At 55.6% G+C, this 19,731-nt stretch overlaps 9 protein-coding genes across 9 annotated transcripts; 6 read left to right on the top strand and 3 right to left on the bottom strand.

Annotated features, from left to right (window-relative positions):
* The first annotated feature begins 534 nt into the window (after nt 1-534).
* Nucleotides 535-2,787, top strand: B0T26DRAFT_714146 (polynucleotide kinase 3 phosphatase-domain-containing protein). Its single transcript, XM_060442172.1, has 7 exons — nt 535-842; nt 910-1,097; nt 1,151-1,266; nt 1,332-1,937; nt 1,996-2,057; nt 2,120-2,262; nt 2,321-2,787. The coding sequence occupies exons 1-7, from the start codon at nt 734-736 to the stop codon at nt 2,486-2,488; spliced, it is 1,392 nt and encodes a 463-aa protein (XP_060293714.1). The 5' UTR covers nt 535-733; the 3' UTR covers nt 2,489-2,787.
* Nucleotides 2,753-3,719, bottom strand: B0T26DRAFT_336524 (uncharacterized protein). Its single transcript, XM_060434454.1, has one exon. The coding sequence runs from the start codon at nt 3,505-3,507 to the stop codon at nt 3,193-3,195; it is 315 nt and encodes a 104-aa protein (XP_060293713.1). The 5' UTR covers nt 3,508-3,719; the 3' UTR covers nt 2,753-3,192.
* Nucleotides 3,720-4,153: 434 nt separating this feature from the next.
* B0T26DRAFT_714142 (uncharacterized protein) lies at nt 4,154-6,235 on the top strand. Its single transcript, XM_060442171.1, has 4 exons — nt 4,154-4,560; nt 4,668-4,685; nt 4,807-5,567; nt 5,636-6,235. The coding sequence occupies exons 1-4, from the start codon at nt 4,401-4,403 to the stop codon at nt 5,786-5,788; spliced, it is 1,092 nt and encodes a 363-aa protein (XP_060293712.1). The 5' UTR covers nt 4,154-4,400; the 3' UTR covers nt 5,789-6,235.
* Nucleotides 6,236-7,896: 1,661 nt separating this feature from the next.
* On the top strand, nt 7,897-8,477 carry B0T26DRAFT_336473 (uncharacterized protein). The gene has a single exon (XM_060434453.1). It carries the CDS (start codon nt 7,999-8,001, stop codon nt 8,371-8,373), a length of 375 nt encoding a protein of 124 aa, XP_060293711.1. The 5' UTR covers nt 7,897-7,998; the 3' UTR covers nt 8,374-8,477.
* Nucleotides 8,347-10,260, top strand: B0T26DRAFT_714138 (putative nucleoside:sodium symporter protein). The gene is made up of 2 exons (XM_060442170.1): nt 8,347-9,863; nt 9,943-10,260. The coding sequence occupies exons 1-2, from the start codon at nt 8,562-8,564 to the stop codon at nt 10,117-10,119; spliced, it is 1,479 nt and encodes a 492-aa protein (XP_060293710.1). The 5' UTR covers nt 8,347-8,561; the 3' UTR covers nt 10,120-10,260.
* A 2,306-nt stretch (nt 10,261-12,566) lies between these two features.
* B0T26DRAFT_752624 (uncharacterized protein) lies at nt 12,567-13,049 on the top strand (the record flags this gene model as incomplete). The annotated part of the gene is made up of 2 exons (XM_060445545.1): nt 12,567-12,654; nt 12,736-13,049. The coding sequence occupies 2 exons, from the start codon at nt 12,567-12,569 to the stop codon at nt 13,047-13,049; spliced, it is 402 nt and encodes a 133-aa protein (XP_060293709.1).
* A 1,128-nt stretch (nt 13,050-14,177) lies between these two features.
* Nucleotides 14,178-15,510, top strand: B0T26DRAFT_714132 (cytochrome c/c1 heme-lyase). Its single transcript, XM_060442169.1, has one exon. It carries the CDS (start codon nt 14,265-14,267, stop codon nt 15,276-15,278), a length of 1,014 nt encoding a protein of 337 aa, XP_060293708.1. The 5' UTR covers nt 14,178-14,264; the 3' UTR covers nt 15,279-15,510.
* Nucleotides 15,511-17,693, bottom strand: B0T26DRAFT_714128 (vitamin B6 photo-protection and homoeostasis-domain-containing protein). Its single transcript, XM_060442168.1, has 3 exons — nt 17,306-17,693; nt 15,957-17,151; nt 15,511-15,783 (listed from the first exon to the last, which is right to left on the bottom strand). The coding sequence occupies exons 1-3, from the start codon at nt 17,399-17,401 to the stop codon at nt 15,719-15,721; spliced, it is 1,356 nt and encodes a 451-aa protein (XP_060293707.1). The 5' UTR covers nt 17,402-17,693; the 3' UTR covers nt 15,511-15,718.
* A 29-nt stretch (nt 17,694-17,722) lies between these two features.
* Nucleotides 17,723-19,575, bottom strand: B0T26DRAFT_714127 (GHMP kinase). The gene is made up of 2 exons (XM_060442167.1): nt 19,247-19,575; nt 17,723-19,171 (listed from the first exon to the last, which is right to left on the bottom strand). The coding sequence occupies exons 1-2, from the start codon at nt 19,456-19,458 to the stop codon at nt 18,049-18,051; spliced, it is 1,335 nt and encodes a 444-aa protein (XP_060293706.1). The 5' UTR covers nt 19,459-19,575; the 3' UTR covers nt 17,723-18,048.
* Nucleotides 19,576-19,731: the final 156 nt, after the last annotated feature.

The raw sequence follows: 19,731 nt of genomic DNA, 5'->3' as shown, positions 1-19,731 counted from the left end.
ACGGCTACGATGGCCGTGTTTCGGTTAACACGTATGGAGGTTGGGAAAAAAAAAATGCACACCGCCACACACCGCCCGAAGCGCCCGTCCAGACGAGCCATCTACCGCGTCCGTGTACACGTCTTGTTTGTCTCGTCCCATTCCTCGCTAAAACTATCCAACCCTAGATATGGCTCCACGTGTTCGGGTTGTAGATGTCGGATTAGATTGCCGTACATAGCCCTTTCGGTGAGACGCTCCATAGGTAGCAGTTACCTTGCTGATGTGCGTATTTGTTCTGCGAGTGCGGCGGTGGGGACTGGAGCCTCGTAAGGCGCACTTGAGAAACGTTGAACACGCAGAGGGGCACGACAGAATCGTGGCGATCGGCAGAAACAGTCCCTCCGCACACCTGGAAGAAAACGAGTTGGTGATGCGCAGTTCAGAGCTAGCCGGCTGACACGACAAAGATAGCCAGCCGCTGACAGCTGGGAGCCCCACGACCCCGCCAAAGACTAGAAGCTTAATCGATGGAGGTCACATGTTTTCGCTGCAACCCGGGCGCGTCGGGCGCGTGTGGCGTCCAGCGTCCAGCGTTCAGCGTCAGCGTCCAGCGTCCAGCGTCCAGTCTCAGTTCAGACGAGCGGTCCTAGCGGTCCCAGAACACAGATGATTCCTTCGGCAGCCCCCATCTGCAATCATTAGTTTCCAGCAAAAGCAACAAGGAGACTTTCTCAACTAACTGCCCATCGTCATGGCGCCGCCTTTACCGCCAAAGATGACCAAACGCCCAGCTTCTGACGGCAAGGACCGATCCATCTCTCCACCCCCACTCAAGCGCAAAGCTCAGAGCGCCATCTCCAGTGCGTCCATGCCTCCCTTCCTATCTCGCTCCTCGTGCGCGATCAATCTAATAGAGACCCGTCGTAGAGAGTGCCGTGGCGAATTTCTTCACACCAACGTCCCAAAAGCCCAAAGACCGTACCACCTGGATCGAGAGAAGCTCCGACGAAGACACGCCCGCCACGTTGTTGGTTGGCAAATATATCCCAGAGAGCGGGCAGAGCGGCGCCAGTCTTCCGGCTGCAAAGAGGCGGAAAATAGCAGCTTTTGATCTTGTACGCAATCCGTCACCTACTCGCCGGGGCGCCGTACTGATGCGGCAAGGCAGGACTCGACTTTGATCACGAGCGCTTCTGGCAAGCGGCACGCCGGCGATGCGGGAGATTGGAAGTGGTGGCACCATTCCGTGTCAGGACGATTAAGGCAGCTATACAATGATGAAGAGTGCGTCTGCTGGCAAGGTCTTCGTTTTGTGTTTTGTCGTTACCCTGAAGACTAACCAACGCTAGGTACCAGGTCGTCGTATTCACGAACCAAGGCGGCTTAACTCTCCATCCCGATCCCAAAGCGAAAGAGCCCAAGAGTCACCAAGCGCGAGTTCCGGCGTTCAAGCAGAAATGCAATGCTGTTCTCATGCAGCTGGACCTCCCCGCCACCGTATATGCCGCGACTGGAAAGGACATCTTCCGCAAGCCGCGGCCGGGCATGTGGGCGGAAATGAAGAAGGATTATGACTTGACCGAGTCGGAGATAGACTGGGAAAACAGCATATTTGTTGGCGACGCCGGCGGTCGCACTGCCGAGCTGCAGGGGGGTACTGCCACCTCTAAAGATTTTAGTTGTGCGGACCGGAACTTTGCGCACAACGTAGGCATCAAGTACCAAACCCCCGAGGAGTTCTTCCTCGGCGAGGCCCCGCGCCCTTTTGCGAGAGACTTTGATCCAGCAAACTTTGAGTATTCCGAGGACGACAAACTCGAAGTCCGATTCGAGAAAAAGAATGAGAAGGATATCATTCTGTTTGTCGGGCCGCCTGGTGCTGGCAAGAGCACCTTCTACTGGAAACAGCTCGAGCCCTTGGGCTACGAGCGGGTTAACCAGGACATTCTGAAGAGGTTTGATTTTTGCGAAATGTTCACAGTCGCGACCCGTACTCGTTTTAACTCTCAGCAGTAGGGACAAGTGCCTCAAAGCGGCGGCGGATTCGCTCAAGGATGGTGAATCGGTTGTTATTGGTAAGTTGAGCGTTCGCAGCATTCCACTCCCTGTTTTTCTAGGATGCTGACAGTTCGAAAAGATAGCACCAACCCAGACCCCGACACTCGCGCCCAGTGGGTCGAGCTGGCCATTAAGATGAGGGTGCCTATCCGATGCATCTGGTTCAGGACTCCTCTCCAGGTGTGCGAACATAATGATGCAGTCCGCCATCTCAACAAGGAGGTGTGTCACCAATACTCTCGTCGTCCATTGGTCACAAATGCTAACCCTGGTTGCTTAGCTAAATCCCGAATCTCGCCAGTCTCTTCCGAGACTTGCCTTCAATGGCTTCGCGTCTCGGTTCAAGGAACCCAAACCCAAGGAGGGGTTTCAAGATATCTTCGAGGTGCCATTCAAGTTCAGAGGGGCGAAGCAGGAATACGATATTTGGGCACGCCATTGGCTCTGACTTTTGATCTTGATTCGTTTTAGCGAGCGTCATTCATGATAGCCACGAAACCCTTCGCAGTTCTCGCTTGGCAGTTGAGAACAGGTTCTTTTTTCAAGCTAGTTCTTCCCCAATCGTATTCCGCGCTCTATTTCGTGAAAATTTATCCTTAATGGAGTAATTGCATAGAGGCCACATGCTGAAGATATATCTCCATTTCATCTTGGCTGTTCTATCACGAACGCACTGACACGAACGCACTGACAACTAAGTAAAACTTGGATGGAAAACTTCCAAGTGAATTCATCTGTTCTTATTTCCGGAAACATGCACCATACGCTCAAGAAGGGCAACTTTGATTTAATTGTCCTCTAATTCCACATTTCGTTCCATCGGCTCTCTTTGAGCGAACGGTGGATCGATACTATAGACCATTCTTCGACACCGTCCTCGGCCAATTCCACATCAAATATTGCTTGCCGCAGTTTTGCGACCGAAATATTCAGCATGAGGTATCCAGGGAGAGCCATTCTGGTTCTCCGCCGTACCAACACTCGTGGGTCGTAGATATGCGCTCTAAATTGCTCATCTGGGCTTGCCAATGGCAACATGGTCTTTGGATATGTCGAGGATTTGTGTGCGTTTGGGTAAGAGCGGGGGGTGAGGTTTGAATCCCCCATAACTGAATATCCTTCCGCAAGGCTCGATATTTGGGCCCCGCCTGTTCATTTGGTTCGAGCCTTCTTGCTTGACGGGTTTACGGGCACTTCGCTGCCTTCCGGGGTCTCGTCGGCTTCTTGCTCGCGCTTTGCCGACTGGAAGTTTGCGCTCCTGCTCCGGATCCCCCTCAGGTTGTCGGCGGCATCCGTCCTTGGAAGGTCGTCCACGTCTCCTCCTGGCTGGCCTTCTTGCTCGCCATCCACAACACCGGCGAGCGGCGGTGGCCCCGCCGCGATAATGCCGCGCAGAATCAGGGTCGCTGCCTTGGCACTAATCAAATGATCCCGGTGGGGACCAGTAAAGTCGGTGTTTTGGGCCATTTGAAGTCGTCGAGGGCGAAATTGCGGGGAAGCAGTCAACTCCAAGGCGCTAATTAGGACAGATAAGCCTGGACAGCGTCAGCATAATGCAAAGCAGGTGCTCAACAGGCGACGGTAATACGTAGTCAAAAGTATTTGGTGCCAGTGTCATATGTCTTTTCGGCCCCTCTCCATGTTATGAATGTCACACTCCCTGATCTCACACGCCCCGGTAGAAAAGTGACATTTGCGGTTCCCCTCTTATCTCGTCGCTCTGGTGATGTGGAGCTCAAATGTGCCTGGTCTTAGTTCGTTGTGACTTTGTCTGACGAGCGGTTAAAGAGAAGGGGTGCAAAAAAAATCAGATTTAAAATTCCTTGAGACGAAAGGGAGGAAATTCGCCTGGATCGGCGCGAGTAAAGTGAAACACGCGTTTGACTAAGGTCATCGAGTAACAAGACTCGAGACTCCCACTGCAGTGGAGTCTTGCCAGGACCAGGTTAGGCGCGCATTGGGAGGAAGCGGCACTTCATGCAAGCGATCTGGCGGGCTGTTGGCAGCTGTCATGCACTGCAGAGCATCTCGGTCCTCGGAGCCCAAAATCTGAATGCGCAACGCCGCGCCCGGAGTTTATACTTGATTTTCCCGGATTCAGAAGGCTTAGTCAGGGAATGCAAAGGAACTCAACTCCGGCGTGCAGACATCCCGACGTCGTCATTTAGAGCATTTCCGACTCTCCCGACACAAACATAAAAGTCGACTAACAACAAGTAGCTCATCGCGGCTCCTGTTTAGACTTTTAGAGTACATCTATAAAGGTGTTCGCGGGTGCGCCATTCGACAAAGAATCAATTGGCCAAGTCGTTTGAGCGAGCAAAGCCTTGACAATTGAACCTTAGTCAAACCTCTGAATCATGAGGAGCGAATATCTGACTCCGGTCCTGTCGGGGCTGGCTAGCCTCCAGAACCACGCCCAGCAATGGATTCTCGACAAAGGCATGACATGGCCTGCTCAGCCGCCCACGAACAAAATCGACCTGCATCACCACTTTGTGCCTGATTTTTATGCTCAAGGTGAGTCGGTTCTTCATTGATGCCATGTTGAGATGCGAGGAACCAAAAGTATATGCGCACTGCGAGGAATGACTGAAACGCTGACCACTTATTGTTCTCTCGTTTAGCTGTGGCAGACGCCGGAGGTACGTCGTCAACTTTTCATGTTCCCCGAGGTGCTCGGCGGTACTCAGGGGTCACGAATTATCTCTAGGTTGGGTGAGTCCCAGAAAACGATGCTCTGACAAGTGCTCCTGGGCTATTCAGGAGACCCTAGCGGCTGGCCGACGCCAAAGTGGTCGCCATCTTCATCTCGAATGATCATGAAGCACCTAGGAGTCCAGACGGCCGTTCTATCCGTCACGGCGCCTGGGCCGTGCATTATCAAGGACCCTGGGGCTCAGGCTAACCTCTCCCGACGCCTGAACGAGTACGCGGCGGCTCTGCGTGACGAGGACCACTCGACATTTGGCTTCTTCGCGACGCTGCCCGACATTACCAACGCATCGGCTGCAATCGCCGAGATAGCCTATGCGATGGACACGCTCAAGGCCGACGGCGTCACGCTATACACGCGCTACGGTCCCAACGCGACGTACCTTGGCAATCCGGTGCTGGAGCCGGTGTGGAAGGAGCTCGACCGGCGCGCCGTGACCGTCTTTGTGCATCCGACCCACCCCGTAGATACAACCCGGGTCAACGACTACATGACGCAGCCGCTGATCGACTACCCGCACGAGACAACGCGCGCGGCCGTCGACATGATCACCAGCGGCACGCTCAAGAAGTATCCCAACGTCAAGGTCATCCTCAGCCACGCGGGCGGCACCTTGCCCTTACTCATCAGCCGCTTCCTGACGCCCCTGCGCAAGGCGCCTGATGTCCTGGCCAACTGGAACATGGGCACAACGCATAATGACGCAGCGAAGGCCTTCCGGGCCTTTTACTATGACGTTGCCCTGTCCTCGTCGCCCCAGGTGTTGCAGACGCTGCTCGATCTCGTGCCGCACGACCATATCGTCTACGGGGTAAGATCATCGTCCCCGGTATGGTCCACATTTACCTTCATGCCCGAGCTGACTTTTTGTGTGATTAGAGCGACTTCCCCTACGCGCCCTCCCCAGCGTACCCAACATTCCTCGAGGATCTCGAGGCGTTCGACTTCACGCCTGAGATGCGCAACAAGCTAAACTTTGAGAATGCACAGGTGCTCATCTCTCGGCTCGGGAAGCACGTGGCCGAGCTTTAAGTGAACAGTCTGAAAGCGGATAGCTTGTCATCGTTGTGATTTCAACGCTCTCGTGCGCCTGCTGGGGTGCAGTTCGAAGTCTCGGAGGGAGATGGTTCGAACGTTAGATTTCTAATATGCGGAGGTGGGTGCTGTTCTGTTATCCGGTAAGTGATAAGTTGCTATCAGCTTTGGTCTTTTTTTTCCTCCTCTCGTGTCATTTCCTTCGGATTCTCTTATCTTTGGTCCTATCTTTCGGCCCATTTTTCTCCGTAAAGGCCTGCTAGTTCCTGTGGTTTCATCGAAGTGGGTTGCGCAGACAGGCTAGTGATGCCGGCTCGGCGGACTGTTGGCGTGGAAAGTCGAAGCGTGTATGTCTTAATTAACGAGGTTAGACGACCCAAATCAAGCCATCAACGCAAGCTGCCTATTCACAAAGCGCGCCGGTGGCCAACCGCCGTCTTTATCATCATAATCCAGAGCAGCGGGACTGCCCAGGAGGGCGGGTCCCTGCAGTTCATCAATTGTCACTCTAGGTGCCCGGGATGGTCTCATGCGTACTGCGTGCCTTCTGCTGGACCCTTCTTGACACGTGGAAATGTCCCTGCACATCCTCGGACTCTGGGACCTCGGGATGCTAGGTAGGGTTGCCTTGGGGAGGTAGCGATGCAGATTGGAAGCAGCTGTGTAATCTAAAAGTCCCCCCCCCCCCCAAATTGTTGCCTTGATGCCCAGATCATATATCCGTCTGATAAGAGCACCTTGTTGCGCAAGCGCGAAACAGAAAGACCCGCTGTGTTGGGCAGGTGATTGAGCATTTGGCTTCAACTTCCTCTATCAACCTAATGTCATCGTATACCGTGGTCTAGCCCAGAGGCTCCTCAAGTAGACCCTCTAGCTTCCGAGCTGAGCTAGGGTCCAGAGCACTTTCTGGGGTACATGCGCTTCGTCAATGGCAATCCACAACGGTTGCAGGGCCTCAATGAGGAAGGTGTTGCTGCCGTAGAGGATTCCTAGGTAGTCGGGACTAAGCGAGCGCCCCGAACTACTAGCAGCATGGAAAGTACGGGATTACCGGTTGATTGGTGTGGCGGTTAACGAATACGCGTGAAGAGAGCGATCAAGAAGTCCGCCGTCTCATTGTTTTTCCAGTTACCCCCACTAGTGTGCACCTTCTTTTTCCTTTTTGGGTGCACGGAAAATCCGCCCATGCGGAACGATATCAAATACCTTGCCTTAGTGATTATTCTAGCGATTCCCACAGAGATGCGAGCCGAATGCTGCAGGCGCGTTCTAGCCTAGTCTGGCCATCGCCACAGGACCTGGTTCGGTCTCCAGATAAGATGCGGCCGATGAGGTGGGTGGCTGAAAGAAGAAGGTCAGAACGTCCAGCATGGGTTCTAATGGCTTGGCACGTCCTCCAAGCCCTGCTCCGATTAGCGATGGCCTCCAACGGCGAACTGGCTTTCGTTCGCCTCTTTTGCGGGGCGGCCGTCCAAATTGACTTTGATTGGCCAATTAAGCCGCATTGGCTCGATCTGCGGTATCGCCCGAGCAAGCCCCCTAGGCAGGGCGAGCTCTTGTGGGGCTTGGCGGATCCTGTCGCGTGTCACTCGTCAGAATCCGCCTCTACGGGATATGTCTTCCTCGGTGGGAGCACAAGGGAGGCAGGCCAGTATCGCGGCCCCACCGCGAGTAACACCGAGGTGCTACAAACAACAGCCGGGAGCCAATGGTCTCGCAGGCTAGCTCTCTGCCCTCCTTTCCGTGCTAAGATAGCTATCTCCAACTTATCTTCTCTATCGTGCGTGGCGGGGATGCCGAAATTTTTTGTTTGCGATTCGTCGCGGCGTCGAATTAGCAGTCGCCGCCGTCCATTTGTAGGTATTACACGTACCCCGAGCGGGACTGTATGCTATCAGCGGTGCTGCTTTCGTCCCTTCCCACCTGCTTCTTCCTGCCTTAGCCATCTCCAGTCGTGGCCTGTCCTCCGTTACAGGGTCTTGGCATTCCACGAGCACAAGTGAGGTGGCCAAGTCGTGTGGGTATTAAAGTTTCGCCAGTGCCCCGCCGAGAGACTGGAAGCTGCTTTACCTCGCTCGACCCAACTCGAATTGACCGTTTGAGTTCCAAGTTGCGGCAGCAGGGCCCTCAGGTGGACATTGCTTACCCGCGCCTCGCCCAAGGCACCTAATCCACGCGCCGCTCCGAACCGCAGCCCAAAATCCGCCATGGTCTCAACCACCGAGACGGGCGCAGCGCCCGCTGACGGGGCTCGCGCCCCTGAACACCACGATTCGGACACCATCCAGCCGAGCCCGCAAGTCGTTGGCAGCAACACCAGCGAGAAGAGCGAGGTTCTGCCGGCGCTGCAGCACAAGGCTAGCTCTAGTATCAGCGGCGGCGACCGTGACCTGGACGGAAAGAACGTCTCGTTGCCAGCTGCACAGTATGACGTCGACCCGGAGAAGCAGAGCACGCACGTCGGCTCGGTTCACGATGGCCGGTATAGAAATGCAAAGCCCTACACGTACGGATATTACCGGCGGTGGAGACATTGGAGGAAGCTCATTCACTTGATCGTCTTCATTGTGTTTACTGCGTGAGTCTCTCCCTCCCCGCCCTTTCGCTGTTTACTTTTCGTCCATTTCCTCTGCACCGTGATGCTCGGCCTATTTTTATTTCTTTTTCCTCCCGTCATTTTGGGAGCCTGAGATTGCTGCGATGCTAACTTGTCGAGGGTGTTGTCAGATGGTGGATCTTTGGTCTCATCAACCACCGTTTCAGCGATAACATGGGGTGGCTGAAGCCGACGTTGCTTTACATCGGCATCCTGATTCGTCTCATTACCTTTTACGTCCCGGCTGCCCTCGCCTTGGTACCCGTCGCCTGGATCTGGAACCACTCGGTCTTCAAGGTTTATGAGGCAATCCCCGCCCGTCTGCACCAGCCGCTGGCTGCCGCCGGTACTTTCGCAGTATTCTTGGTCGGAAGCTTCGTCCCCGAGGAGACTGGAGACAACACGCGGTCTAATCGTGCCATCTCCATCTTTGGCCTGCTCGTCATGATTGCCCTCCTGACTGCCACATCGCGCGACTGGAGGCGCATTCCATGGCATACTGTCATCGGCGGCATGCTTTCACAGTTTATCATCGCCCTCTTCGTGCTGCGTACTCATGCCGGTTACGATATATTTGCCTTCATCTCCGAGCTAGCTCGCGCTCTGCTGGGTTTCGCCGACCAAGGTGTTGTCTTCTTGACCGACCCGACAGTTCCCCCTTTGCATTGGTTTATCAGTGGCGTCGTGCCCCCCATCATCTTCTTCGTCGCTCTCGTACAGATGGCCTACTATTTCGGCTTCATTCAGTGGTTCATCGGAAAGTTCGCTGTCTTTTTCTTCTGGGCTCTGCGGGTATCGGGTGCTGAAGCTGTTGTTGCGGCTGCCACGCCCTTTATCGGCCAGGGCGAGTCTGCTATGCTGATTCGGCCCTTCATGCCTCACCTGACCATGGCAGAGCTCCATCAGATTATGGCTTGCGGTTTCGCCACCATTGCCGGCTCCGTTCTCGTTGCATACATCGGCCTCGGCCTCAACCCCCAGGCTCTGGTTTCCAGCTGCATCATGTCCATTCCCGCCTCTCTTGCCGTGTCAAAGATGCGCTACCCCGAGACGGAGGATACACTGACATCGGGCGAGGTCATCATTCCCAAGGATGCCGAGGCGGAAGAGAGCGTCAATGCTCTCCATGCTTTCACCAATGGCGCTTGGCTCGGCATCAAGATCGGCGGCACCATTGTCGCGTGTATCCTCTGCATCATCGCCCTGGTTGGTCTGATCAACGGCTTGCTGGGCTGGTGGGGCAGATACTGGAGCATTACCAACCCCGAGCTCTCGCTCCAGCTTATCGTCGGTTACCTCCTCTACCCAGTTGCCTGGCTGCTTGGCGTGCCGAACCAGGATCTCCGCGCAGTCGGCCAGCTCATCGGCACCAAGATCATCATCAACGAATATGCTGCTTTCAGCGACCTCACCAAGCTGGAGCCGTTTATCAGCATGGCCGCGCGCTCGAAAGTGATCGCCACCTATGCTTGCTGCGTAAGTTACTTGTTCCTCACCCTATTGAATTCAGACGCGGTCGGTGAATTGGCAGATTCTGACAAGATACCTTATGCAGGGCTTCGGCAACATTGGCTCCCTCGGAATCCAAATCGGTGTGCTGTCTCAGATTGCTCCCAAGCGCTCTGGTGATGTCCTGAAGGTCGCCGTGTCGGCTTTGTTCTCGGGTGTTCTAGCCACGTTAACGTCGGCCAGCATCGCCGGCATGCTGTACACCGATGGTATCGGTTCGTAAGAACGTAATGACATCTATATGACAGTGGCCTTTTGTCCTGATCTCGGGCGCTATAGCGCACACATAATAAAAAAAACAATTGGCTGTTCTGCTCTGAAGAAGTAGCCCAATGATACTTTAATACTCAATAACTTACTTTGACGTCGTATTTAAGTGATTGTGTAAGGCTCTGATACTTGATTATTACTGGTAAAGTAGAGGCCAGCTAATGTCCAGGCTTTATCTTACTCATATCAGGTGTGCTAGTATGCCTTGACTATTTAGGTACATGTTTAGCCAGACCGCTGAGCGCGAGAATATTTGTTTCATGAAACAGTTCTTGTATCAGTTCCCTGACATCAGCGCTAGATATAAAGGTCTATGGTGAATCAGGCATCGACCTAGAGCGTTATACAATTCTGCCTCTTGAAGATCTCTCTATTTGCTCTGTCTTGGCAAACAAAGGTACTTTGATAGCTCAGGCACATCGTATGTATCTGGATAGCTTCGTCCTGGGTTTCCGGGAATTAAGCCTACATTGTTGTCTCGGCATATTTGGTGTTCTAGTCTCAAAGAGCCAAAAGCCAACGCGCGGCTGCTATATCATTGCTTGAAGTTGTTATCAAGTCCAAAAACCGTGACTTCACTTCTTGCCCTCTCATGCTTATGCCTGAAATGAACCCCTTGGATAAGGTAAGAGAGAGTTATGAATGCTTCTCGTCTGTTAGTTGAATATCGGACTGCGGAGGTTTGCCTGTCTATGCCCACCTTCAGCTATAGAGGGCCGAATGTAACTAATGTAAAGTTGAACTTTTTAGACAGATAATTAATTGTAATTGAAATCACCAGTGTTTCGAGTTGTAAGGAGTTGCAACAAACTTGCAGCTAAATAGCCGCGTGTTTACTTCCTTCATCTCCAGTCGTAATATGCTGGACATTTTGCCGAGGTGGTGATAGGTACCTTGCATTGCTGCCCTTGATTTACTATCGTTCTGAACATGAAATCGGGAAGAAAGTGGGCAGATCATGAGATTTATCCCATTATTGTTCCCCAAAGTTTAATAGAGCAGTTCATTCCCGGAAGACATTCTCGTACATTCGTTACGCTAAGATCATGGGGATGTCCTCTGTGACTAGTTGACTAGCCTCAGGTGCGTGGGGTGCATATTAGAGCCTAGTGGTAATTGGACGGAACGATCTCGATATAGACAACCGCGATCGGAGACGCACGGCAGAACTTTCACTCGGTCAACTCCGGTAGTGTGACACGGGAAGGACGAAAAAAAAAATTGCACCCGCTTCATGCGCGCTTGTAAATATTTGCAGTATCAAGACATGTGGCTAGAATGAGGTGGTTTGAAGTTACATTCTGCGTGTTGAAAGAGGGTGAGGGAAATTTTGGCCCAGTGCATTGGATGCCTGGCAACTGAGCGTCCGGAATGGGGCGGCCAGGGTGCGTGGTATTCTGGTTTCAGGCTCGTCCGTCCTACGATTTTTCTGTTTTAAGATGCAACACCTAGCTAGCTCGTCTTCGGCACGCTGGGAAAGGACAAACCATTCTTACCATGGAGTGTCTCACGCAAACTAAGCCCTGGGAACTTGGGAAGGAAGCACGCTGCAGGCTACGCGGGGAAGGACGGGTCATCACAGCCCAACATTCAGCCCTACTCCAAGGCACTTGTGAGATAAGGAGTGGGCCTCTAAACCCACTAATACACTCTTACGTCCTCCCAAAGATAAGTAAGGTACGGAAGAACGGAAACAGGTGGGAAGAACCAGATCCGATTATGGACTTCAAGTTCCATTTCCGTGCAGCTAAGCTGCTTTCCGTGCAGCTAAGCCGCTTTAGTCCACGGTTTTCCATCTAGTCCACGCAAGATCTCTAGTAGGCGTCGGTAAAAAGGAAAACGGCATCAATTTTGCTGCAGCTAGAGACGTTCCGTGGAGTGCAGCGCGAGTGCAGCGTGGGATGGCTGCATCGCTGAGCATGGCGTGGTTTTGGCGCGAACTTGCGTGGTGCACCCCTCCGGATTTCGGGGTTTCTGGTTTCGGGGCCCGCCGAGGCGCATGGATTATCCCGTCTGATTGGCCGAGACCGCCCAAAGACTGTGGGTGACTTTTTCGTGTGTGAGCAAATTTGGAAGCTTGTGAAAGCCCCCATTTATCAAGCCTTCATCCACCTCCCCCATGCAAGCAGCGTTCTTTTCCACCTAGGCAATCCGCTCTCGACCACTTCACCCTGCCAATTCTCCTCGCTCGACCTGTCCTTCCGCCGTTGTGGCAGAAGCTGACGTGTGGCTATCGCTTAAGTGTGCTTGCCCACTGCGCTCCGAAATACACCAGGGACAGCAATCGTCGCGAGGAGAAAAGCTTGTGTGCGAGCCGCCCGTCTCTTTCCAAAAACACCTCGTTAGGACCGAAAACCCCCGCCTCGTCTTCGCGTAAACCCGCCAAAAACCTACCCAGCCATGTTCACCACTAGAGTCTTGCGACAGGCTGCTCAGCACGCTGAGCGAACACCCTCCATCAAGTTCATCGGAAAGAGAACGATCCCTGGTGCGTGCCATCGCCAGAGGTTCCCGCGCTTCTCTCTTTCTCTCAACCCGACATGACTGACATTGCTTGCTCTCTTGACAGCATCCATCGACCACGCCCCACAACCGCACCCGGAGTCGCCCACGCATTCGCTCCCAGCTTCATTCACCCAGCCGTCGCACTCCACATTCAGCTCGTACCGCGACCACGCCCAGCAGTTTGGGCCTCTCCGCAAGACGATCAAGTCCAGCGAGGTGGGAATTGGCGGTCTCGCCGGGTCTGACCTCGGCCCCGTCTCCCCGCCCAAGGGCGTCTTCTTTGACCGGAATGAACTCCCCTCTCGGTTCCACCGAACGCCCATTAGTCTCGCCGAGATAGAGGCGGTTGAGACGGGCGGCGCCGCGGCCTTTGCCTGAGAATACGTGCACAGTGTTGCTATGACGGGGATGGGACGGAGATGGGCAGGCCGACGTTGAAAAGCATGATTCCACGCAGGGGTTAGGGGTTCTTTCTTTATCCAGACGAATGTTAAGATACGGGCGAGGTACAAATGGAAACGAAAAAGGTCGACGCATGGAGCGCGAGATCACGTCTCATAAAGAGGCTTGTCTGGAAAACGGGATGCATTCATCGGTCGGCTTTTCGAACATATCTACGCAACTTTCTTCGGCAGGGGGCATATTCCTTTTGTTAGTTTCATGGGTGGTCCGAGCTGGCGCGCGAAGAGACCGACACCCCACGCACAAAGGTCAAGCTTGGAGCTTGGGAAGCGGGTGGAACCCTGAGATGTATATCTTCTACCCAGAAGCCTCACCGCGCCACGTTTGGCCGGGTACCTGTTGAGGTGTAAGAAAATTAGCCACAGAGCAAGCAAAGCAGGTTCGCTCTCCACTTTGTAAACAACATTCCCCGTGCATGCAACTGAAAACTCGACGAGCAGAAGATATATTGCGTGTGGTCTCCATGACGGTACAGGCGACGGAGCAGAGATAGCCGAGACACCTTAACTTTTGCACGGCTGTGTCACGATCCCAGGGCCTGGTTGACCGAACCTGGCACCCAACCAGCACGGCCCATCAGAAGTGAATCTAACCTTACCCACGACTACTCACCAGCCCGGGCTACTTTAATTGATGGGCACCGGGCCTATGTCAGGTTGACCTCTAAAACCCCCTAAAAATTGAGCGCCGTTCGTCGGTCTGGGGTGGCTTCTTTGGTATTCGAGTGGTAAAATTACACATGGCTCGAAGCCCTGGACCGCAAAAAGCCAGAGACTGCTCGTCGATCTCACAAAAAGACAGGAGTATCGGCAAGTACCAGATGACCATTTTATAGATTGCTTGATTCCCCGGGGCACTGGGACCGAAGGCCTGTGAATTGTTTCAGAAAAGGCTGATGAGGCGCTTCGGCCAAGCGGGGCCAAGCCACTACGGGTAGCCGTAGTAGCCTGCCGAATGGGACCCGCCGTTCGGGCCGTGGCTGGCGCTGAAATTAAATTTCCTTACTGTGCATGTACTGTAACCTGCCCTTCCCTAAATCCCGCCACTGTGCACTTCTCTTGTCATCGCGACACCGCGACCAACGTAGCGCGTCAAGAAAATACGGCAGGAGCGCCGGAGAATGCCATCATAATGCACACCGACCTCCTCGACACAGTTCTCGTCAGCCAGAACGCGTCTGCTCTCGTGGGCGATAGCGGCTCCATAGCAACCGCCAGCATGAAGGAGCCAAAGCCCGACACAGCCGCAGCTGGGGCAGCAGAAGAGCGATGTCCCGTCGACCACAAGACTCGCGAGATGTGGTTGCAACAGGCACGCGCCACATCCGCAGCGGCAGAGCAGAGCGGGAAGCTTCAGACGCCGCCAGCGGCAGCGACAGCAACAGCAACAGCAACAGCAACAGCGGCAGCAGGGCCCTTACCCACCACACCCAACACTGCGCAGCCCCCTACGTCGACCTGGTCGTCCTGGCTGCGGTCTCCTTTCGGCACGCAGCAGCGAAACCCCGAACCTACCACCACCACGGCAACCCCTACACAGACCTTGCGGGCCGCCCGACCGAATGCGCCTCTACCGCTCGGCGAAGACCGCGAAGTGTCGAGCATCCCGCGTTCGTCGACGCCCGGCCCGTCGTCGTGCCCGTCCAACCACGAGCAGGAGACGGGCGCGTCGGTCAGCGGCAACTGGGTGTACCCGTCAGAGAAGATGTTCTTTGACGCCATGAAGCGCAAGGGCTACGGGGCGTCGGCAGCGGCGGACATGAAGACGGTGGTTCCGATCCACAACGCCGTCAACGAGCGGGCGTGGGGCGAGATTCTGCGGTGGGAGGCGCCGTACGTGGCCGGGCCCGCTGGCGGCAGCAGCACGTGCGGCGGCCCGCGGCTGCACAGCTTCGCCGGGCTCAGCGAGAGGATGAGCCCGCGCGCCCGCCTCAACACCCTGCTGGGCTACACGGCGCCCTTTGACCGGCACGACTGGGTCGTCGACCGGTGCGGCACCAGAGTGGAATACATCATCGACTTTTACGCGGGGCGGAACGACGCGTCCGGGCCGGGCAAGCTCAACTTTTACCTGGACGTCCGCCCAAAGCTCAATACCTGGGAAGGCGTCAAGATGAGGGCCCTGCGGGCGACGGGGCTGGCGTGAGCCCATGCGTGCCAGGATCTCGATGGCAGTTCTGTGCCCATTATGGCTTTGTATTAATATAACCTGTTTACAACACTATGTATAATCCACTCTTACCGTCGGCGGAAACACGGCCGAACCATCTTTTGTGAGCGGCGTTTAGGAAGGCGTGGGTTAACACGGGGGACGTGAGGGGAGGGTGGGAGGATCCCCCCAAAAGTATCATGGCTTAGAGAATTAGATAAAACCAAAAATCTCAAGAAAAAGTTTGCCTCATATTCGCATGGTATCTCGTATAAAATGCAACCCGTTCCAAACCCACATCGCGTTCCATATCCGGTATATTACGCAGATTCGACCTCTAAACGCGCCCCCCCTTATTATGCTTATCAAAATGTTGGTACAGACGGACCCCATTGCCGCAATGCTGTGCAGCCAATCGCCCGAATCCTTCCATCGGATTAATCGTTCTTGACCTCTTGGTGCCCAGAATGGTGTGCAGGATCTTTTTCCAAGACAGGGAGGGCTGGAAAATAGAGGATGCCATGTTAGCGCGAAAATCGTTGACGAGAGTACTCTAAATTACATCACAAAGGTTGTAGATGCGAGAAAATGCTGACGCAGAGGGCAAGGGGAGGAAGAAGGGGGTTTTGACAATGGGAACCCGTTGACAACAAGTGCCAGCAAGTAATCACATACCCTTTTTCGCGTCGCCAACCCGGACACGAATCGGCAGCCTAGTCTCCAGCGCGTTCACCTCCAGGTCCCAGCCCTTCTTGGCCAGCGCCGCGAAAAGAGACTTTTTCTGGTCCTCCGACACATAGCCCAGCGGCATCTCATTTTCGTAATGGCTCTCCAGCCCGTCCTTGAGCGCCGAATCGAAGTGATATGCGTGGTTCACGGCATCGAACCAGGCCGATAGGGCGCTCGTCTCTCCCTCCTTGACCGCAATGCGCATGTAGAAGCTGCCGCCGTGGTGCCAGATGCCCAAAAAGTACGCAGCCGTCTCGAAGTCGTAGCGATGGTAGCCCTGCGGGTTGAACTTCTTGATATCGCCGTAGGAGCCAAAGTCGCAGAAGCCCGTGTAGTCGCCGCTCTTGCTCGCCAGGTCCCCGCGGCCCCTGAGCAGGATGCTCTCGCGCTCCGCCACCTGAGCCGGGTCGAGGATCGTGTTGTGCTCGAGCCACTCGCGGAACACGATGGTGGCGCGCTGCCGGTTGAGTGAGCGCATCTTGACGCTGCGCACGGCGCGGTAGTTCATCATGAGGTGGACGCCAGCCAAGACCATCATCATGATCCATACCACCTGCTTGTCCTCAACCATGCGCACCACCAGCGTCCCCACGAGCATGCCGAGGAGGCTGACCACCGTCTCCTGCGACGCCTCCTTGGCGTTGAGCTCGGCCAGGTTTCCCGTCAGGGCAAAGTGCGCCGAGAGGCTGGCCTTGCTGGCATTGGCGGCGACGCCGCAGAGCGCACGCAGGACGCCGGCCGAGACGATGACGCTGAGCTTGGGCAGGTACGGCAGGGCGGGCGTCAGGAGATCGAGGAACTGCGCCGAGTCGTTGAAGATGTCGGCCAGGAAGCGGTAGAACTTGCACTCGGGCTCGATCGCCTGGCCCATGCGGTGCGCAAACATGATGGTGGCGATCCGGGATATGGTGTCGCCCGTGATCTTGAGGATCAGGGCGCCAGTAGGCGACGACGACGAATCGCCTACTCCTAGGCCTTCGAGCACCGCGCGGTTCGCGAGCAGCGACGTGATAGACGATGCGAAGGCCTGCAGGGAGTCGTACGTCTGGTACGCGAGGTAGTCATCGGTGACTGTGTGGGGGTAGCCGGCGGGGAGGAAGGCATAGAGGACAGCTTTGGCAAGGGGCACGGCGGTTTTCTCCTGCGCGAGTGGTCTTGTCAGTGGGTGCAAGCTCGACAATGCGGCGATGCGCAGATCGACGCGATAACTACCCGACGCACAGGGCGCGACTGCGATGTAATGGGAGAGCCACTGCTAATGCGAGGTGGCTGCGTGAAGCGCACGGCTAACTCACTGTCTTAATGAGGCCGCCCTTCTCCCCGCCGTGGCCGTCCGTGTACCTGCAGAGTACATTGCCCGCCGGGTCGATGTCGAAGACGCTCTTGCTCATGGTTTCGCCAACATTGGCGGCGACGCGCTGGCCAGGGAGGGGGGGAGTGGCGCCGTAACGACAGAACCGAAGAAAGCAGGGACGTGTGGGGGATTGGTGATCTTTGCCCGTTCATCGCTCGCCGCCCGAGCCAACTTGATGCAGTCGACATTCTCTCCCGTGGTTGTCCTTGGCGTCGCTGGCCGTCACGACGCTGATCTCCCGCCCAGCCTGGAACCGACTACGGATAGTGTGGTTCAATTACCGTCAGCACCTTGGAATGTGGCCTGTAAATTGGTATCCTGCAACGTACTGCACGTTCAATTGTGTATGTATTTACATGGTTGGTACAGTACTTTATGCATGTGCCATGCTCACCTCGGGCCGTCCTGACGTAAGAGACAGGGGCCATCAACAGGGGCTACGGCAACCGTACTCGAAACTCCATGACAAACGTCTTTCATTCACCAAATCTCTTATGCGAACAAGAAAGCATTTTCAAGGCAGACGGTAACTGGATATGCACTGAGCAAATGAACCGAATTTGTATTGCACCTTGGGGCACACGGACAAGCCTACAGCGAGAGGTTCCCAACCACAGCAGTTCATTTCCCGATATTACTTTCGAACATATACGCCATGCTAACGCCGCCTTGACTTGAACGGTCTCACCTCTTGACGGGACTTCCATCCTCGGCAACCAGGTATTCGTCTGTTTTGATGGGGCCTTCTCCAACGCCCGTCATGATGACCCGGCTTACGCCAGCCTTCAATATCCCAGCAGTACCCTCATCCAGGGACACGGAAGAATTCAGGCTCTGGGTTGTGGCCGCCTTCCAGCCATCAATCTCCCCCAGCGTGCGGTACAGGGTTCCGACGACGGCCTCGGTCTCTTTCTCTAGGTAGTAAATCACGGCATTCGGGCCTGCATCGAATGTGTAGGCTGCCACGGTCCGGCCGGCAGCCGTGTTGATAGCTTCAACGGCTCGGATTGCTGCCCTGGACACGTCGTTCATGTAGAAGATGGGCGGGTAGGTGTCGGCACAGGTGGCGTGGAACGAGTTGGAGTCGCGCATGGTGACTTGGGCAAAGGCGGAGAAATCCCGCTCCTTGATAGACTTTTCCATGGCCTCCATGTTGCGCGGCACGACATTGGTGATGCGCTCCTGGAAAAGGCCCGACGTCGCCACCGTCTGCTGCATGCCCGACGTGGAGCTGACGCCCTTCTTCGCGGCCGAGACAACCAGCACCACCGCTCGCATCTCGGGCCAGTGCGACGCCTCGGCCACTTGATCGGCCAGCGAATCGCTGCCGTCCGCGGCGTCGCCCATGCGCCACGCTACGTAGCCGCCGAACAGACTCCGGCATGCGGAACCAGAGCCCTGCCGCGCGATCAGACTCAACTCGGACGGAGACGCGGGGAGCTCGTAGAGATCGGCAATGGCCCTCACGAGCGCTGCGAAACCGGCAGCGGAGGATGCCAAGCCGGCGGCGGTCGGGAAGTTATTCTCGGATACGAGGCGGACGGGCATGGCAGACAGCTTGGGCAGCGACGGGTCAGCAGCCTCCAGCGCAGCGCGATGGGCGCGCAGCTCCCGGAAGCAAGCCTGGGTGCGGGCACCGGCGACGTCAGCGGCTTCGCCGTTCAAAATGAGCGAGTCACCCTCGGAGGCAGGGTACGAGGCGGAACAGGAGGCTGTCGTGAGGGTGCGCAGGTCCGACTGCGAGAGCGTGACCGACAGCGAGCTGTTGGTCGGCAGGTTCAGCTTGGCATCGCGCTTTCCCCAGTACCTGCAGCAGTAGCGATAAGAGACGGGTCAGCCGGCCAGTACTAGACTTGCAAAAAACGACGCGAGCCCTGCATACTTGACCACGGCGATGTTCACGGGTGCCGTGGTGCTGGCGCGGTAGACCTTTTCGGCGGCCATGGTTAAAGATTCGCGGCGCGGCTGGTGACTGACGATTGGCGACTGGTAGAGCGAAGGCGAGGCAGGAGGTTCTGGCAAACTATATGCAGGGAGGAGCACGATTGCAGTGAATAGAAGAGCGAACCGGTGGAGAGTGAGGAAATATCCCATTCAGTTGGACATTTAGAACCTCTGGCACCCTGGCGGTCAAGGGCTGCTGCCCGCCTCCCATCGAGAACGTCTCCGTTTGGCGGGGTAGAAGTGCTAATCGAAAGAGATTGCAATGGCGGTTATCCTAGAAGGGATTAGTGCGGGGGGAAACCCAGGGGTCTTTCCTCTGAACCAGCCCCTCACGACCTGCCCCGCCCAGTCTCGCGCCAACCACCCCCTCCTCTCTGGGCAGCAAAATGCTCTTGGCAACACCCAGGGCAAAGCGTCAACAGA

Source organism: Lasiosphaeria miniovina (assembly GCF_030549165.1).
Source record: "Lasiosphaeria miniovina strain SMH2392-1A chromosome Unknown B0T26scaffold_5, whole genome shotgun sequence".
In the NCBI taxonomy this organism is placed as follows: Eukaryota; Fungi; Ascomycota; class Sordariomycetes; order Sordariales; family Lasiosphaeriaceae; genus Lasiosphaeria; species Lasiosphaeria miniovina.
This window is presented reverse-complemented; position numbering and strand designations above follow the sequence as displayed.

Excerpts from the sequence above, each read along its gene's own strand:
- B0T26DRAFT_714146 (XM_060442172.1), top strand. The coding sequence starts at position 734 with ATGGCGCCGCCTTTACCGCCAAAGATGACCAAACGCCCAGCTTCTGAC. Across the intron at positions 843-909 it reads AGCTCAGAGCGCCATCTCCA|AGAGTGCCGTGGCGAATTTC; the intron begins GTGCGTCCATGC and ends GACCCGTCGTAG. Across the intron at positions 1,098-1,150 it reads AAATAGCAGCTTTTGATCTT|GACTCGACTTTGATCACGAG; the intron begins GTACGCAATCCG and ends GCGGCAAGGCAG.
- B0T26DRAFT_336524 (XM_060434454.1), bottom strand. The coding sequence starts at position 3,507 with ATGGCCCAAAACACCGACTTTACTGGTCCCCACCGGGATCATTTGATT.
- B0T26DRAFT_714142 (XM_060442171.1), top strand. The coding sequence starts at position 4,401 with ATGAGGAGCGAATATCTGACTCCGGTCCTGTCGGGGCTGGCTAGCCTC. Across the intron at positions 5,568-5,635 it reads ACGACCATATCGTCTACGGG|AGCGACTTCCCCTACGCGCC; the intron begins GTAAGATCATCG and ends TTGTGTGATTAG.
- B0T26DRAFT_336473 (XM_060434453.1), top strand. The coding sequence starts at position 7,999 with ATGGTCTCAACCACCGAGACGGGCGCAGCGCCCGCTGACGGGGCTCGC.
- B0T26DRAFT_714138 (XM_060442170.1), top strand. The coding sequence starts at position 8,562 with ATGGGGTGGCTGAAGCCGACGTTGCTTTACATCGGCATCCTGATTCGT. Across the intron at positions 9,864-9,942 it reads TCGCCACCTATGCTTGCTGC|GGCTTCGGCAACATTGGCTC; the intron begins GTAAGTTACTTG and ends TACCTTATGCAG.
- B0T26DRAFT_714132 (XM_060442169.1), top strand. The coding sequence starts at position 14,265 with ATGCACACCGACCTCCTCGACACAGTTCTCGTCAGCCAGAACGCGTCT.
- B0T26DRAFT_714128 (XM_060442168.1), bottom strand. The coding sequence starts at position 17,401 with ATGAGCAAGAGCGTCTTCGACATCGACCCGGCGGGCAATGTACTCTGC. Across the intron at positions 17,152-17,305 it reads AGGGCGGCCTCATTAAGACA|GAGAAAACCGCCGTGCCCCT; the intron begins GTGAGTTAGCCG and ends CCACTCGCGCAG. Across the intron at positions 15,784-15,956 it reads GGTTGGCGACGCGAAAAAGG|CCCTCCCTGTCTTGGAAAAA; the intron begins GTATGTGATTAC and ends TCTATTTTCCAG.
- B0T26DRAFT_714127 (XM_060442167.1), bottom strand. The coding sequence starts at position 19,458 with ATGGGATATTTCCTCACTCTCCACCGGTTCGCTCTTCTATTCACTGCA. Across the intron at positions 19,172-19,246 it reads GTGAACATCGCCGTGGTCAA|GTACTGGGGAAAGCGCGATG; the intron begins GTATGCAGGGCT and ends CTACTGCTGCAG.